The sequence below is a fragment of the Hypanus sabinus genome, chromosome 10, assembly GCF_030144855.1.
Source record: "Hypanus sabinus isolate sHypSab1 chromosome 10, sHypSab1.hap1, whole genome shotgun sequence".
Lineage (NCBI taxonomy): Eukaryota > Metazoa > Chordata > Chondrichthyes > Myliobatiformes > Dasyatidae > Hypanus > Hypanus sabinus.
The window spans coordinates 75,588,311-75,604,043 of record NC_082715.1 but is presented as its reverse complement, the minus strand read 5'-3'; the positions used below and the strand labels follow the sequence as shown (position 1 = coordinate 75,604,043).

Below are 15,733 nucleotides of genomic sequence, written 5' to 3'. Positions count from 1 at the left end.
ACATTTGCATTTCTTTCTTGCTGGAAATAAAATATATAATGGTCACCTTTGTTGGTCCAGGTCCACTTGTACCAATGCAAGCTTAACTGATCTCCTTCGAACCTTCACAGTTTCTATTTTCTATTCATGTAACTATGTCATAAGTGCTGCAACGGGGTCTGCTATTTCCCTACAAGTTTCCAATTCCTATATATAAATACTTGCTTACTTCTGTTTATTGTATGTCTTGCGTTTTTGGTTGGAAATGAAACAAAACTGAACAAAGTGCAGCTCTCCAGCTAAGATCTACTTTGGATTCACCAAGATATCTTTGTTATACTTTTAAATATAAAAAGCAAATAACCAGTCTGGTGACTCTTGGGATGTGGTTAAAATGTTAAACTGTTACTTGGCCTAAATCTGGTTTCAACTTTCATTAAAACATTTATTTAAAAAGTCTGTCAATTACTGATAATGAATAATTGAAACTGACCTTGCATTAATTTGTATGTGAACCACTGCATTAACAAATGACTCCAGATTGTCATTACCATAGATGAATGGCCTCAGATTAATGGTCTCAGATTAAGACCACAAGACATAGGAGCAAAATTACATTATTTAGCCCACTGAGGCTACTCTGCCATTCCATCACGGCTGATTAAACATCTCTCTCAACCCCATTCTCCTGCCTTCTCCCTGTAACCTTTGACACCCTTACTAATCAAGAACTTATAAACCTTTGCTTTAAAAATAGCCTTTAATGATTCACGATTGTTTAATGTCATTTCTTTTGTCATTTGCAGTACACATGTGTAAAGGAGATGAAATAATAGTTATTCTGGATCCAATGCAGCACAAAAAAAACATCAAGATAAAGAACACAATAATAAAAAATAAATACAAATACACAGGCAAGTGTTTATACACAGATTGTATGTGTATAAAGTGATGCTAAGAACAGGGGTGTCTGTACACAAGGTAACTCTGACAGGAAATGATAAGGTAGTGGTGGTGGGGGTGAGTGGAGGGCTTGATTAGCGGGCGAACATGTTGATTAGCCTTATTGCTTGGGGAAAGCAAATGTTTTTAAATCTGAAATTTCTGGTGTGTATGCTATGTAGCCTCCTCCCTGATGGGAGTGGGACAAAGTTATTTACATTGCACATATACAAATTCCTTAACCTTGTCTTTTTTGTTCACCAGGAATTCAAGTTTGAGTGCCAGTTCAAAAGTTAAATAAATATAAAAAATATATTCCTGGACGTAAAGAGTATAAATGGGTTTTGGTTGTGATATTAGCCCGTACACTGAGCAACTGCAGGTTACTGAAGCTTCAATGAAGACAACACTGTAAAATATGCTCCTGGATCTGATGTGGTCTTATTTAGCACTTGGTGTTTTTACAACTATACAGCTGCTCGCCTTTTCTTGTAGATATACATTGTAACTTTTACCATTTCCCCCTCTCAACTGACTTGGCATTTCACTGAATTGGTGTAGTGACCCCATCAGGTGCACTTCTGTTGAAGCCATTAGTGAGGGAAGCTAACCCAAGCCAAAGATTTGCTAGGAATCCCCGGAATTGCATGAAGAAATGGGTCATGACTTCATCCAGAAGAGTGAAGGGACATGGAGGAACAGCATGTTGGCTACAGAATTACAACCAAGACTCAAGCTCCAATAGCAGACTTCCCCGACCCAACTTTTGGTGCCTACCCAGATTCCAGAGAATACAGTGGACTCTGGATCATAACCTCACTCAACATTACCACTGAGTTGTCCCCACAACTTATGGACACACTTCCCAAGGACTCTTCATCTCATGTTCTTAATATTTATTGCTTATTTATTATTTATTTCCTTTCGTATTTGCACAGTTTGTTGCCTTTCGCACACTGGTTGAATGCCCAAGTTAGCACAGCCTTTCATTGATTCTATTATGGTTATCATTCTATTATGTGTTATGTTGACCTAGATGCTACCCTTTGACGGTAACTTTACATTGTCTGTCTACTCTCAGTCTGCACTTTAGGATCTTTCCTGTCTTATTTCAAAGTAAGGGGTAGCTGTACCCAGTCCCTTGGCCTAACTTCAGTAGGCACTCAATAGGTATAGTTACACAGCTCTTCGTTGGACCTTGCTGTGCACCAAATGCCTGGTTCATCTCCTAGAAAACCTTAGTAGCCATCCTTCAGAAAATCACTGGCTGAGTTCAAAGTTCAATAAAGCTCCAAGTAAGTTTATTAGCAAAGTATACGTTACAATTTACAACCCTGAGATTAATTTTATTGTGGGCATCCATAGTAAATACAAAAAACAATAGAATCAATGAAAGATCAAACCTAACAGGACAAACAACCACTGTGCAAAAGACAGCAAAGCTGTGCAAATACAAAAAGAAATAATAATTATAATAAATAAATATGCAATAACATGAGATGAACAGTCATTGAAAGTGAGTCCATAGGTTGGTGAGTCCTAAGTGTTGGGATGGATGGTAGCTTTTCATGGGACTCCAGATCAAGGTCTCATTGGGGGCTTCTGTTATTGATTGTATGGTGGGGGAGTGGGTCAGTGCTTGCTGATGCAAGTGGAGGGTTGATGCTTCTGCTGTTGCTTGTGTGTGTGGGAGGCTTTGGGTTTCTGACGTTTCTGTCATTCATTCTTTAGGCTTTTTTGTTTTGTGGATGTCTGCAAAGAGCAAGAATTTCAGGTTGTATACTGTGTACTTTCTTCGATATTAAGTTGAACTATTTAAACCATGTGTGAACATGAGATGAAGAGTCCTTAAAAAGGAGACCACAGAGTGCAAGAACAGTTCAGTGATGGGGTGAATGAAGTTCAAAAAGTTATCCCCTCTGTTTTAAGAATCTTATGCTTGAGGGGAAATAACTGTTCCTGAGCCTGGTTGCGTAGATCCTGAGGTTCCTGTACCTCCTTCCTGATGGCAGTAGCGAGAGGAGAGATGGCCCAGATGGTGGGGATCCTTAATGATGGAGGCTGCTTTCTTATGACAGTGCTCCATGTCATGTGCTCAATTGGGGAGGAACGGTGGGGGATGGACTTGTACTTTACACCCCAAATCATAAAGGGAGAGAGGGATGGATAGATTCAGAGGATGGAATTTTGCATACCTAATTAAAGTTGCGTTAAGGAAGGTTAAGAATCCACCTGCTACAGAAAACCACATGTGCCAATGTTGTTGATGATATGCACTTTCAATTCCCTTCCAGCAAAAACTCACAAATTTAAGTCTAACAGTTGCAAAAAAATACAGAAAGGGAAGTTGCAAAAGTACTTTGAACAGAATTAACTTTCAGCTTGCTGAACAGCATTTACATGACAGAATGTAGGAGAAGGCACAGGGTAAAAATCCCATTCTATTTCTGTGAATGATATCTGGGTATGTAATGATAAATTTCTGGCTTGACTACCAACTTGTAGAAATTATTACTCTTCAACCATCAGGCTTCTGAACCAATGTGAATAACTTAATTCATCTCGACACTGAACTGATTCCACAACCTATGGACTCACTTTCAAGACTCTACAACTCGTGTTCTCAATATTATTTATTATTTTGTTTCTAAAAAATATTTGCACAACGTGTTGTCTTTTGTACATTGGCTGTCTGTCTTTGTGTGTAGCTTTTCATTGATTCTATTGTGTTACTATGTATCTATTGTAAATGCTTACATGAAAATTAATTTTAGGGTAGTATGTATATGGTGACATACAGTACTGTATTGGTCAACATTGAGTGGAGAGTGAGTTTGTAAATCTAACATGCTGGTTCAGGAGCCTGATAGATTGAAGGGCAATAACTTGCTGAACTTCATGGTCAAGCCAGAAATTTATCATTACTTAGCCAGGTATCATTCGCAGAAATTGAATAGGTATTTTAACCTCCTACATTCTGTCAGGGAAAGGCTATGGGGATGGCAAAGATGAAGCCCCTTGGAAGGGGTGTGGTACAGGTGGCAGAGGAGTGCCAGGGGCTGGGGGTGGTGTGGGTGTGTACATACCCAGCCCTGAGAAACCAGGCAAGGTCATTTGATTTCAAGTAATTGGTTTATTGATCATTACAGATTGTATCTCTGGTGCTTCCTGCTCCCTCCCCCTTTCCTAATTATGATTTCCTACCCCCTTCCCACTCTCAGTCCACAATTGATTAATATAAATATCAGGTTTATTATCTCTCACATATGTCACAAAATTTGTTTTTGTGGCAGCAGCACAGTGCGATACATAAATTTATCACAGTACTGTTGCAAAAAATCTTAAGACATCCTAACTTTATATAAAAGATTTTTGCACAGTACTGTACATGTACATTAATAATAAATGTACTTTGAACTTGAACTTTGGGTTAAGCTTAACCTAACATTACTGAACAAACGATTCAGTGGTGACATGCTCATATTCAAGCCCACTCAGAGCCTGTTCATTGCTGAAGCAAGGAAGGTTGATTTACATACATTAGGCAATAATGTCAGGTCTTATCCAAAGCACAAAATGAGATCTTGGTCAATGCAGCACTGGTTCCTACAAACTCCACTTCTATAATGTAATACAGGTTTCCCCCACAATCTGAAGGTAGAGCATTCCAATGAAACGGTTCGTAAGCCAAAATGTTGTAAAGTGAATAAGCAATTACTATTTATTTCTATGGGAAAAATTTGTGAGCGTTCCCAGACCCAAAAAATAACCTACAAAATCATGCCAAATAACACATAAAATCTAAAATAACAGTAACATATAGTAATGATATGATAAATAAACAGCTTATATAAAGTAGATAGGGTACAAGAGAGAGCTTTTGGTACATTGGCCTTTATGAATACTCAATACTTTATGAATCAAAGTATTGAGTATAAGAGTTGGAATGTTATGGTGAGGTTGTATAAGGCATTGGTGAGGCCGAATTTGGAGTATTGTGTGCAGTTTTGGTCACCGAATTACAGGAAGGATATTAAAAAGGTTGAAAGAGTGCAGAGAAGGTTTACACGGATGTTGCCGGGACTTGAGAAACTGAGTTACAGAAAAAGGTTGAATAGGATAAGACTTTATTCCCTGGAGTGTAGAAGAATGAGGGGAGATTTGATAGAGGTATATAAAATTATGACAGGTATAGATAGAGTGAATGCAAGCAGGCTTTTTCCACTGAGGTTAGCGGAGAAAAAAAACCAGAGGACATGGGTTAAGGGTGAAGGGAGAAAAGTTTAAGGGAACATTGGGGGGGGGGATTCTTCACACAGAGAGCGGTGGGAGTGTGGAACGAGCTGCCAGATGAAGTGGTAAATGTGAGCTCACTTTTAACATTTAAGAAAAACTTGTACAGGTACATGGATGAGAGGTGTATGGAGGGATATGGTCCAGGTGCAGGTCAGTGGGATCAGGCAGAAAAATGGTACGGAATAGCCAAGAAGGGCCAAAAGGCCTGTTTCTGTGCTGTAATGTTCTATTGTTCTGCAATCACTACAGCACTGTCTAGTGTAGCGAAAATATCACTACGTAGCGTGTAATCTCACTATGTAGCGGAAGCAGTCTCAGCGGAAGTAGACTCTCCAGAAACCTTTGCTATGAAGCTGCCAAATCACACCAAATAACACAAAAATACACAGCCTATATAAAGTAGAAATAATGTATGTACGGTGTAGTTTCACTCACTGGAATTGGGAAGATAGAAAGCACACTGATGGTGGTGTGTTAGGCTGAGTCATCGGAAGTTGGGGTGCTCAGCAATTTTTTCCAATCAATTGCAGTCTCGTCACAGTTAAACACTTGCTTATATGAATAACCACCTTCCGTAATTATTTTCTTCAGTTCTGCTGGGAACTTCTCGGCAGCTTCAGTATCAACTAAAGCACTCTCTCCAGTAAACTTTAAGCTATGAAGCTGCCCTCGCCTCAGAAACCGATCATACCACCCATGATTACCTTTAAATTCCACTTTTGCAACACTTTCATCACCATCGTCCAGTGCTTTCTGTTTCAGCTTATTAAAAAGACTGAAGTATAAGGTAACTTAATCGAACACCACGCTTTGTACACCCATCAATTCACTCAAGCAATAGAGTTTTCATTTTATCCATTACTGGATGCCGACTAAGAGAGACCACTTTGCTATCAGCAGAACCAACAGTAACATCAGCAGCTTTCAAGATTCTTTCTCTTTGCATATAAATAGTGTGAATGGTTCAACGCGCAGACAATGCACTTATTTTGTTCACCATGATCACAACGCTTAATTATGTCCAGTTTTACGCTAGGTGTAACACCCTTACAAACTCTTTTAGGCTTTTCCGATACTTTAGAACTCATCTTGCTAACGGATGCAAAAATAAATTGACATAAAGCACAGATGCTCAGGGGCATGTGTTTAAGCAATGGCGGCTAGAATGCAGTTCTGGGGGAGGATCATGGCTGCTCGGGGTGGGCGCTGCCTTTTTTCGTAGAAGTGAAACACCTTCTGTTAGCAAAAACAGGTAACTAATGTAGGTCTTCAGTAACAGCAAGGTGTTGTAAAGCGAATGTTTGAAAAACGGGGGCCACCTGTATGTCAAATGCATGAACTGTATCGGCATGAGGAGGTATTATGCTACATTAGGAAATCTGAACACAGGATGCTCCTGAACCTTAGATATAACATATTATACATTGACAAGTGTTTTTAATATGAGTTCTATGTTTATTCACCTTTAAATAATATACAATAACTTTACAGAGCTAGCATCAACATACAGGGACAGCACACTCTGTCATAGGGTGGAACTACATTCATCACCTTTGCTAAGGAGCAGTCTCAGTAGAAATCAACATGTTTACCAAAAAAAAATCATCTAAAGAAAATATTTTCAAATAGTGAAAAGTGAAATGTATTGTTCACATACTTTGGGTTAGGGTCTGGATAGGCACTTGCATTTTCCTGTGCAGCAGAATTCAGGTTTTATTTTTCCATTATAATAGATCACAGAGTCATCACTTTAGTTTCTCTGAAAAGATAAAAATTTGTATAAATTATCCCAATGTTGGGCTTTAATCAACTGAAATTCAAGAGAAAATCTGCAGATACTGGAAATCAAAGTAATACACACAAAATGCTGGAGGAACTCAGCAGTCCAGGCAGCATCTATGGAACGAGTAAACAGTTGCTGTTTTGGGCCGAGACCCTTCATCAGGAGGGTTCTTAGCCCAAAACGATGACTGTTGACTCTTTTCCATAGATGCTGCCTGGCCTGCTGTTCCTCCAGTCAAAACACAAAAATACAACTGCAGATGCTGTGGATCAAAGAATACGTACACAACGCTGGAAGAACTCAGCAGGTCAGGCAGCGTCCGTGAGAAAAGAGTAGCCAATGTTTCGGGCCGAGACCCTTCATCAGGAATGGGGGGGGGGGGGGGGGGGAAGAGAGGGCTGAAGCCCAGTAATAGAGATAGGGGAGGGGGTAGGGCCTAGAGGCGCCAGGTGGAAAACCAATCAGAGGAAAGATAAAGGGGGGAGGGGAGGGGATAAGCATGAAAGAACTGTAGAGATAAAGAAGCAGAAAGTTGAAGGGGGAAAGAGGCAGAGAGGGACCTGGGATATGGGAAGGGGGAGGGAATTACCGGAAATTGGAGAATTCAATGTTCACCAGGCTAGAGGCTACCCAGACGGTAGATGAGGTGTTGCTCCTCCAACCTGAGTTTGGCCTCATCATGACAGTAGAGGAGGCCATGTATGGACATATCTAGATGGGAATGAGAGGCAGAGTTGAAGTGGGTGGCAACTGGGAGGTCCTGTCTATTGTGACAGATGGAGCATAGGTGCTCGATGAAGCGGTCCCCCAATCTACATCGGGTCTCACTGATGTAGAGAAGGCCGCACCGGATGTGATAGACGACTTCAGCAGACTCACAGGTGAAGTGTTACCTCACCTGGAAGAACTGTTTGGGGCCCGGAATGGTGGTAAGGAGGGAGGTGGGGGGACAGGTGTAGCATTTGCGCTTGCAGGGATAAGTACCAGGTGGGAGTTCTGTGGGGAGGGACATGTGGACTAGGTGGTCGTGGAGGGAACAATCCCTGCGAAAAGCTGAGAGGGGTAGGGAGGGAAAGTTCCTCCAGTGTTTTGTGTGTAGCAACGAAAAATGCTTGCTTTTAATATTCACTATCATTTGAGGTAATTTTGAAGAAATATAATCCTCAAATTTATGTTTCCTGACTTATTTCTTCCACTGAGAAAGACATCTTTCCCAGTGCAAGTGCCACCATCATTAGTTGTACTACAGTAATTTGGTCAGAGACCATTGCTAACAGTTAGCAAAAACAAAAGACTTAAATATCAAATTAAGGAATAACCTGACTTTTAAAGATGCATGGACACAGAACAGCTGGAATTGTGATTACTGATCTTACTTTGTTCCCGTCCTTGCGTCCACGCCTGTGGTCTCTGTGCCTTTCACTAGAGGAGGCTGCGATCTCCCGTTTGTACTCCTTCTTCATTCTGTCCTGTTTGTACCTCTCAGCCATCATCAGTAACTCTGCAGGAACTGGCTGCATGTGAGAAGTTATACAACTGAACAGGGTTGAGATAATGAAGCAAGAGAACAGACTCACATGGCTGACAGACACACATTAAGACAGGACTACAGCAGAATACTGCATAGAATCCCTCCCAGCCATCTAACAATCTCTTTGACATCCTACCATCAGGCAGGAAGTATTGCAGCATTAGGTCAAGGACTATTAGGATAGGAAACAGCTTCTTCCCCCAGGCCACAAGGCTATTTAACCCCCTGCCACCACCCATCTCATCATGTGTGAAGCGCCAGTAGCGTTATATTATTTACTTTTTAACTTGATTCATAAATGCACCTTACGCTAAATGTCAATCTTCTAGAATATATTTTATTATTTGTTAATTTATTTGTGATAATATTACTTTATGTGTTGTGTGAGCAACATGTGATGTGCTATGCAACTTGATATGGAGGAAATTTGTTTTGTTTGGTGGTATATATTTATATGGTTGAATGACAAACAAACTTGAATCAGACCCATTCATTCTGACTGATCTACATCTGAGTTTATAGCCGACACCTCTCCCATACCACCGCACTATCCTTTCAGTAAACTCATTTATCTTTTTGTCTGTTTTCATCTTAACTATTTATCACGGTAGCAAGCTCTATATTCTTCCTAATCTTGAGTTAAAGCCTTTATCCATTGGATTTATTAATTGTCATATTTAGAGCCAGCTGGTTGAGTAGTATCACAACAATGACCTTACACACACCAGTCCTCATTGAGGGGGTCGGCAGTTCAAAGGATGAGCAGTTTAAGCTCCTGGGTGTCTGCATTTCTGAAGATCTAACCTGTGGCCAACATCTTGATGCAATTATGCATGTCAGTGGATATACTTCATTAGAGGTCTGTGGAGATTAGGTATGTCTACAGCACATTTTCTACAGCGGTACTGTGCAGAGTATTCTAACTGGCTGCATCACAATCTGATGTGGATGCTCCAATGCACAGAGTCGAATAAAGCTGCAGAGGGTTGTAAACTCAGCCAGCTCCATTATGGGCACTAGCCTACCTACCATCAAGAACATCTTCAATAGGCAATACCTCAAGGCGGCAGCATTCATCATCAAGGATCCCCACCATCCAGGACATGCCCTCTTCTCATTACTACCATCAGGGAGAAGGTACAGGAAACCTAAGAGGCATGCTAGATGTTTTATGAACATGAGCATTTCCGGAAGGGTCTGTTCTGGGACCCTCCTCTTTGTGATTTTTATAAATGACCTGGATAAGGAAGTAGAAGGGTGGGTGCTGATGACACAAAAGTTGGGGGTATTATGGATACTCTAAAGGGTTGTCAGAGGTTACAATGCAAAATCGATAGGGTGCAGAACTGGGCAGATGGAGTTCAACCCAGATAAGTGTGAAGTGGTTCATTTTGGTAGGTCAATTTTGAAGACAGAATATAATATTAATGGTAAGACTGGCAGTGTGGAGGATCAGCGAGATCTTGTGGTCCATGTCCATAGGACACTCAAAGCTGCTGCGCAGTTTGACAGTGTTAAGAAAGCCTAAGGTGTGTAGGATTGAGTTCAAGAGCCATGAGGTAATGTTACAGCTATACAAGACCTTAGTTAGATCCCACTTGGAGTACTGTGTTCACTTCTGGTCACTATAGAGAGAGTGCAGAGGAGATTTACAAGGATGTTGCCTGGAATTGAAAGCATCCCTTTACGAGAATAGGCTGAGTGAACTTGGCCTTTTCTCATTGGAGTGATAGAGGATTAGAGGTGCATAAGATGATGAAGGGTCTTGATCGTGTCTATAGCCAGAGGTTGTTTCTCAGGGCTGAAATGGCTAACATGAGGAGGCATAGTTTTAAGGTGCTTGGAAGTAAGTACAAGGTGGATGTCATTTGCAAGTTTTTCCACAGAGAGTGGTAGGTGTGTGGAATGCACTGCCAGCGATGGTGGTAGAGGCAGACATGATAGGGTCCTTTGAGACTCTTAGATAAGTACACGAAGCACAGAAAAATAGACGATTATGTGGTAGGGAAATTCTAGGCAGTTTCTAGAGTAGGTTACAAAATTGTGGGCTGAAGGGCCTGTACTATACTGTAGATTTCTGTTTCTAACATCTTCCCTTCTACCATAAGAATTTTGAATGAACCATGAACCTCATTAGTCGGTTTTAAAAATATTTCTTATTGTAACTTATCGTGATTTTTTTTTGTATTGCACTGTACTGCTGTCGCAAAACAGCACATTTTATGATGCAAGTCAATGAATGAATTAATTAGAAATAGAGATTCTTATTAGAGAGTTCAATTAAATTAATTAGAGAGTCTTTGGACTGTGAGAGGAAACCGGAACACCTGGAGGAAACACACGTACTCATGAGAAGGACATACAAATGTTTTATAGACAGTGCTGGAATTAAACTCTGAACCCAGATGCCCTGAGCTGTAATAACATTATACAAACTGCCACACTACCATGACACACTTCATCAGTGAATAATATTACTGATATTAAACCTGATTCTGATTCAGTCACTTTGGCTTCCCTCATAACTTGAATCTTATTTTGAAAATCTAACTAATCAAACCCTTTCATAATGTCAGGTCCTCTATCAGGCCATGCTTCGGCCTTTATTGCTAGATACATTCTATTCAGTTCACCATTCACCATGACTGAATTATTTAATGAAAAGTTGGATTGGATGATTTGATAGTGCCCCAACTAAAAGGATTTTCCTTCATCTTATGTTATGTGATATGATCTTGAGATGTGAACATCCTATGAAAGATGAGGTGTAGAAGATACTTCACATTGTGTTAAACGTAGATCTCTCTTTTAAGCTTTTCAGCCATAAGTTGGGGCATCATTTCATCCAAACTCATTCAGTTTGCAACTGGTGATCAGCATACACTAAAACAAAACACCTTCACCTGCTCCTGATGGAATAGGAAAGCAAGTCGAACTGACCAATGAGTTACTGAAGTGTAATGCCAACAGAACTAAAATATACCTGACTCGATCGTTCCAGAATTGCAATCAACTCAGCAGCAAATCTCCAGTTGCTTCTTGTAACAAGTGTTACAGCTTGTCCCTTGCGTCTGAAAAGGGAACATTTCAAACAAAAGTGATTCCATAAAATCCCGGGGATCTGCATGAAGTACTGGGAATAGTACAACATTGAAGGAAGCTTACAACTTGGCCCTGTGAAAAGTGAAAGAGCCAGTAGTTGCTCCTGGTCAGAGAGACAATGGGCTGGCATTTTCATACCAATAATCCATGGGAATTAGCTGGTAGTAAACACAAGATAAGTGAAGGACTGGATAACCAACCATGAACACAAAGTACTGGAAAACCTGAAAAACACATTAGCGCTGGAGGAACTCAGCAGGTCAGGCAGCATTTATGAAGTGGGTATAAACAATGTTTCAGGCTGGTACCTTTCATCAGGTAACTCAGGGTTGGAACCAATGTCCACAGCAGCACAAAGCAATACCTACCCTGCTCTGCCAGTCCGTCCAATTCTGTGCACGTACTCTTCGATATTGCGAGGAAAGTCAAAATTGAATACGTGCGTGATATCGTGCACATCAAGGCCACGCGAAGCAAGATCTGTTGCAACAAGAATCCGAACTCTGCCTGTGGGGAAGAGGAACTTGCAGTCATTTTGAAGGAATCAAATGTATTTCTGAAAAACTCCTCCCTCACCACACACACACACACACTGGACAGCCCTCAACCCTTCCCACCCCACTCCAGACTCAGAACCCTACCCCCACCATCTTTGTGGATTCAGTCTCTCCTATCATGTCCATGCCATTACCTGACCCAGTGACCCTGAGCATGGTTCCCTGTCAACAGTGGTCTGACCGGTTTTTGATGCTTTGTTTATGTGACATCAGCAACTCATCACCTTTTTGTGGCTGTTTAGGATCAGATACACAAAGTGTAACAGGGAGTGGATATCGGACCTCTGGAGAACAATGCTGGAGAGATAGTAATGGAGGACAATGAATTGGCGTATGAACTAAATAAGTATTTTGCATCAGTCTTCACTGTGGAAGACACTAGCAGTATGGTGGAAGCTCATCCAGGTGTCAGAGAACATGAAGTATGTGAGGTTACCACAACTAAAGAGAAGGTTCTATGAAAACCTGAGAAGTCTAAACCAGATGGTATACACTCTAGAGTTCTGAAAGAGGTGGCTGAAGAGATCGTGGAGGCATTAGTAATGATCTTTCAGGAATCACTAGATTCTGGAATGGTTCTGGAAAACCGGAAAATTGCAAACGTCACTCCACTCTTCAAGAAGAGAGAGAGGCAGAAGGAGGAAACTATAGACCAGTTAGTTTGCTCTCAATGGTTGGGAAGATGTTGGAGTTGATTATTAAGGATGAAGTCTCAGGATACGTGAAGGCACATGATAAAATAGGCCATGGTCAGCATGGTTTCCTCAAGGGAAAATCTTGCCTGACAAATCTTTTGGAATTCTTTGTAGAAATAAGCAGGATACAAAAAGGAGAATCAGTTGTGTATCTGGGATTTTCAGAAGGTCTTTGACAAGGTTCCACATGAGGTTGCTTAACAAGCTATGAGCCCATGGTATTACATGGAAGATTCTAGCATGGATAAAGCAGTAGCTGATTGGCAGGAGGCAAAAAGTGAGAATAAATGGAGCTTTTTCTGTTGGCTGCCAGTGTCTAGTGGTGTTCCATAGGGGTCTGTGGTGAGACGGATTCTTCTTAGATTATCTGTCAATGGCTTGGATGATGGAATTGATGGCTTTGTTGCAAAGTTTGCCAATGATATGAAGATAGGTGGAGGGACAGGTAGTTTTGAGGAAGTAGGCTACAGAAGAACTTAGACAGTTTAGGAGAATGGGCAAAGAAATGGCAGATGGAATAGTGTCAGGAAATGTGTGGTCATGCACTTTAGTAGAAGAAACAAAAGGAGTGACTTTTCTAAATGGAGAAAAAAAATGAGGTGCAAAGGGATTTGAGAGTCCTTGCAGAGGATTCCCTAAAGGCTAATTTACAAGTTGAGTCTGTGGTGAGGAAGGCAAATGCAATGTTAGCATTCATTTCAAAAGGACTAGAATATTAAAGCAAGGACGTAGTATTGATACTTTATAAGGTGTCACTTTTAGTACTGAGAGTAGGGTTGGGTCCCTTATTTTAGAAAGGATGTGCTGAAGCTGGAGAGGGTGCAAAGGAGATTCACAAAATTGATTCCAGGATTGAATAGCTTGTCATATGAAGAGTGTCTGATGGCTCTAGGCCTGTATTCACTAGAATTCAGAAGAATGAGGGGTGACCTCATAGAAACCTATCGAATGGTGAAAAGGCCTTGATAGAGTAGATGTGGAGAGGATGTTTCCTATGGTGGGAAAATCTAAGACCAGAGGACACAGCCTCAGAATAGAGGGCTGTCTTTTTGGAATGGAGATGAGGAGGAATTTCTTTAGCCAGAGAATGGTGAATCTGTGGAATTAGTTGCCACAAGGAGCTATGGAGGAGAACCTTATGTATTTTTAAGGGAGAGGTTGATAGATTCTTGATCGGTCAGGGCATGAAGGAATATGGGGGGGAGTGGGGTGGAAAGGTAGGAGGTTGGGGCGGAGAGGAAAAATGGATCAGTCATGATGAAATGGCGGACAGACTTAATGGACCAAATACCTGATTCTGCTCCTATATTTTATGGTCTTATGGAAATGCATTTGATCGACACATTTCACTGTATATTTTTATGCATATTTGAAAAATAAAGCTAACCTTTATAAGTCATTACTGTTCTGAAGAAATGGTGGCTGGTGTGAGGACTAATGAGAGGCCGTCTCAGAGTGCCATGGGAAGAGCTGAGGTCTAGCATCGATCACACAATACTTACCTTTATAAATAATCACAATATCATGGAGTAATAAGATCTGGGAAGAAGTCAGAGTTTTAACACACTCTTCACAATCAGTGCCTATCAACTCCAAAACTATCACATCAATAAACTAGCACCGCTAAAAATTTCACCACAAGCAGTTATTCAGTGGGTCTAGTCCTAAATGACATAGGAACAGAATTAGGCCATTCAGCCCATCATGGCTGCTCCACCACTCAGCCATGGCTGATTTATTTTCCTTCTCAACCCCATTCTCCTGCATTCCCCACACAACCTTTAAAGTACTTACTAATTAAGAATCTATTAACCCCCACTTTAAATACACCCAATGACTTGACATCTGCGGCAATGAATTCCACAGATTCACCACCCTCTGGCTAAAGAGATTCCTCTTCATTTGTGATGAAGGGCATTTTGTAAACAAACACACTGACTCACTCATCATTCTGCTGTCTTCCCTGGTATATTCTCAGAATGAGGTCATTGCTTTGCTGGTGCTTATGCATGGGAGGGGGGAGCTGAGGGGTGGGGGCTTTGGGGTTCTAACATTTAACCGTCATTCATTCTTTAGGGCACTCCTCTGACATTAAATGTACCTATTGAAACTAGTGAAACCTATAAAACTGAACTGATGCACTTGATTTGACGTTATGGTGCCTTTCCTGCCATACACAGCAGAAATATTCCATTTCTTTAGTAACTGGGATGTGCAAGTGTGTATATGTTGTTTGTATATTGTATTTCAGATAGGTACATCTGTTTATTTTGTAATATGATTGTAACTACATTGTGAGGTGCATCATATTCTAGTTCATGTTTAGTCTCAAGTTATCTTTGTGGGTAATTAAAAATGAGGGTCGCTGCCCTCAGTAGGAGGGAGATCAGGGCTGCCGGGAGTATACACTGGACCAAAATAGAATGGCACTATTATTGTGTTTCCTGGTAATTATTCTTTGGCAGTTTTCTTCTCACTATTTTTGAAAGTTTTTGTAATTTTTATTTTTGGCCACCCAATAAACACCCTTACATGAAAAGGCTAAACAACTCCAGCCAGTTTTCCTTTAGTCACAACCCCAAAATCTAACATTTCTTTTTAAAATGGACATCTTTGCATTCTGAGACTATGCCTTTTGGTCCTGAACTTCCTTACTATCGGAATCATCTTCTGCATGCCCACTTAATCTTCTAAACTCCACTGAGTACAGGCCCAGACCCATGAAATGCTGTTCGTATATCAACCCTTTCAATCCCAGGATCATTCTTGTGAACTTCTCTGGACCCTCTCCAATGCCAGCATGACCTTTATTAGATATGGGGCCTAAAACTGCTCACAATACTCCAAA

General features: G+C 40.8%; 1 protein-coding gene across 1 annotated transcript in view; it reads right to left on the bottom strand.

Annotated features, from left to right (window-relative positions):
- Positions 1–6,967: 6,967 nt before the first annotated feature.
- The window catches only part of ddx43 (DEAD (Asp-Glu-Ala-Asp) box polypeptide 43), a 67,082-nt gene continuing 58,316 nt past the window's right edge, over positions 6,968–15,733 (bottom strand). Inside the window, exons 14-17 of the mRNA XM_059983458.1 lie at positions 12,002–12,140; positions 11,515–11,602; positions 8,377–8,514; positions 6,968–6,976 (exon numbers count right to left, since the gene is read on the bottom strand). Of these exons, the coding sequence (XP_059839441.1) occupies positions 6,968–6,976; positions 8,377–8,514; positions 11,515–11,602; positions 12,002–12,140 (374 nt within the window). The remainder of the gene's footprint in view (positions 6,977–8,376; positions 8,515–11,514; positions 11,603–12,001; positions 12,141–15,733) is intronic.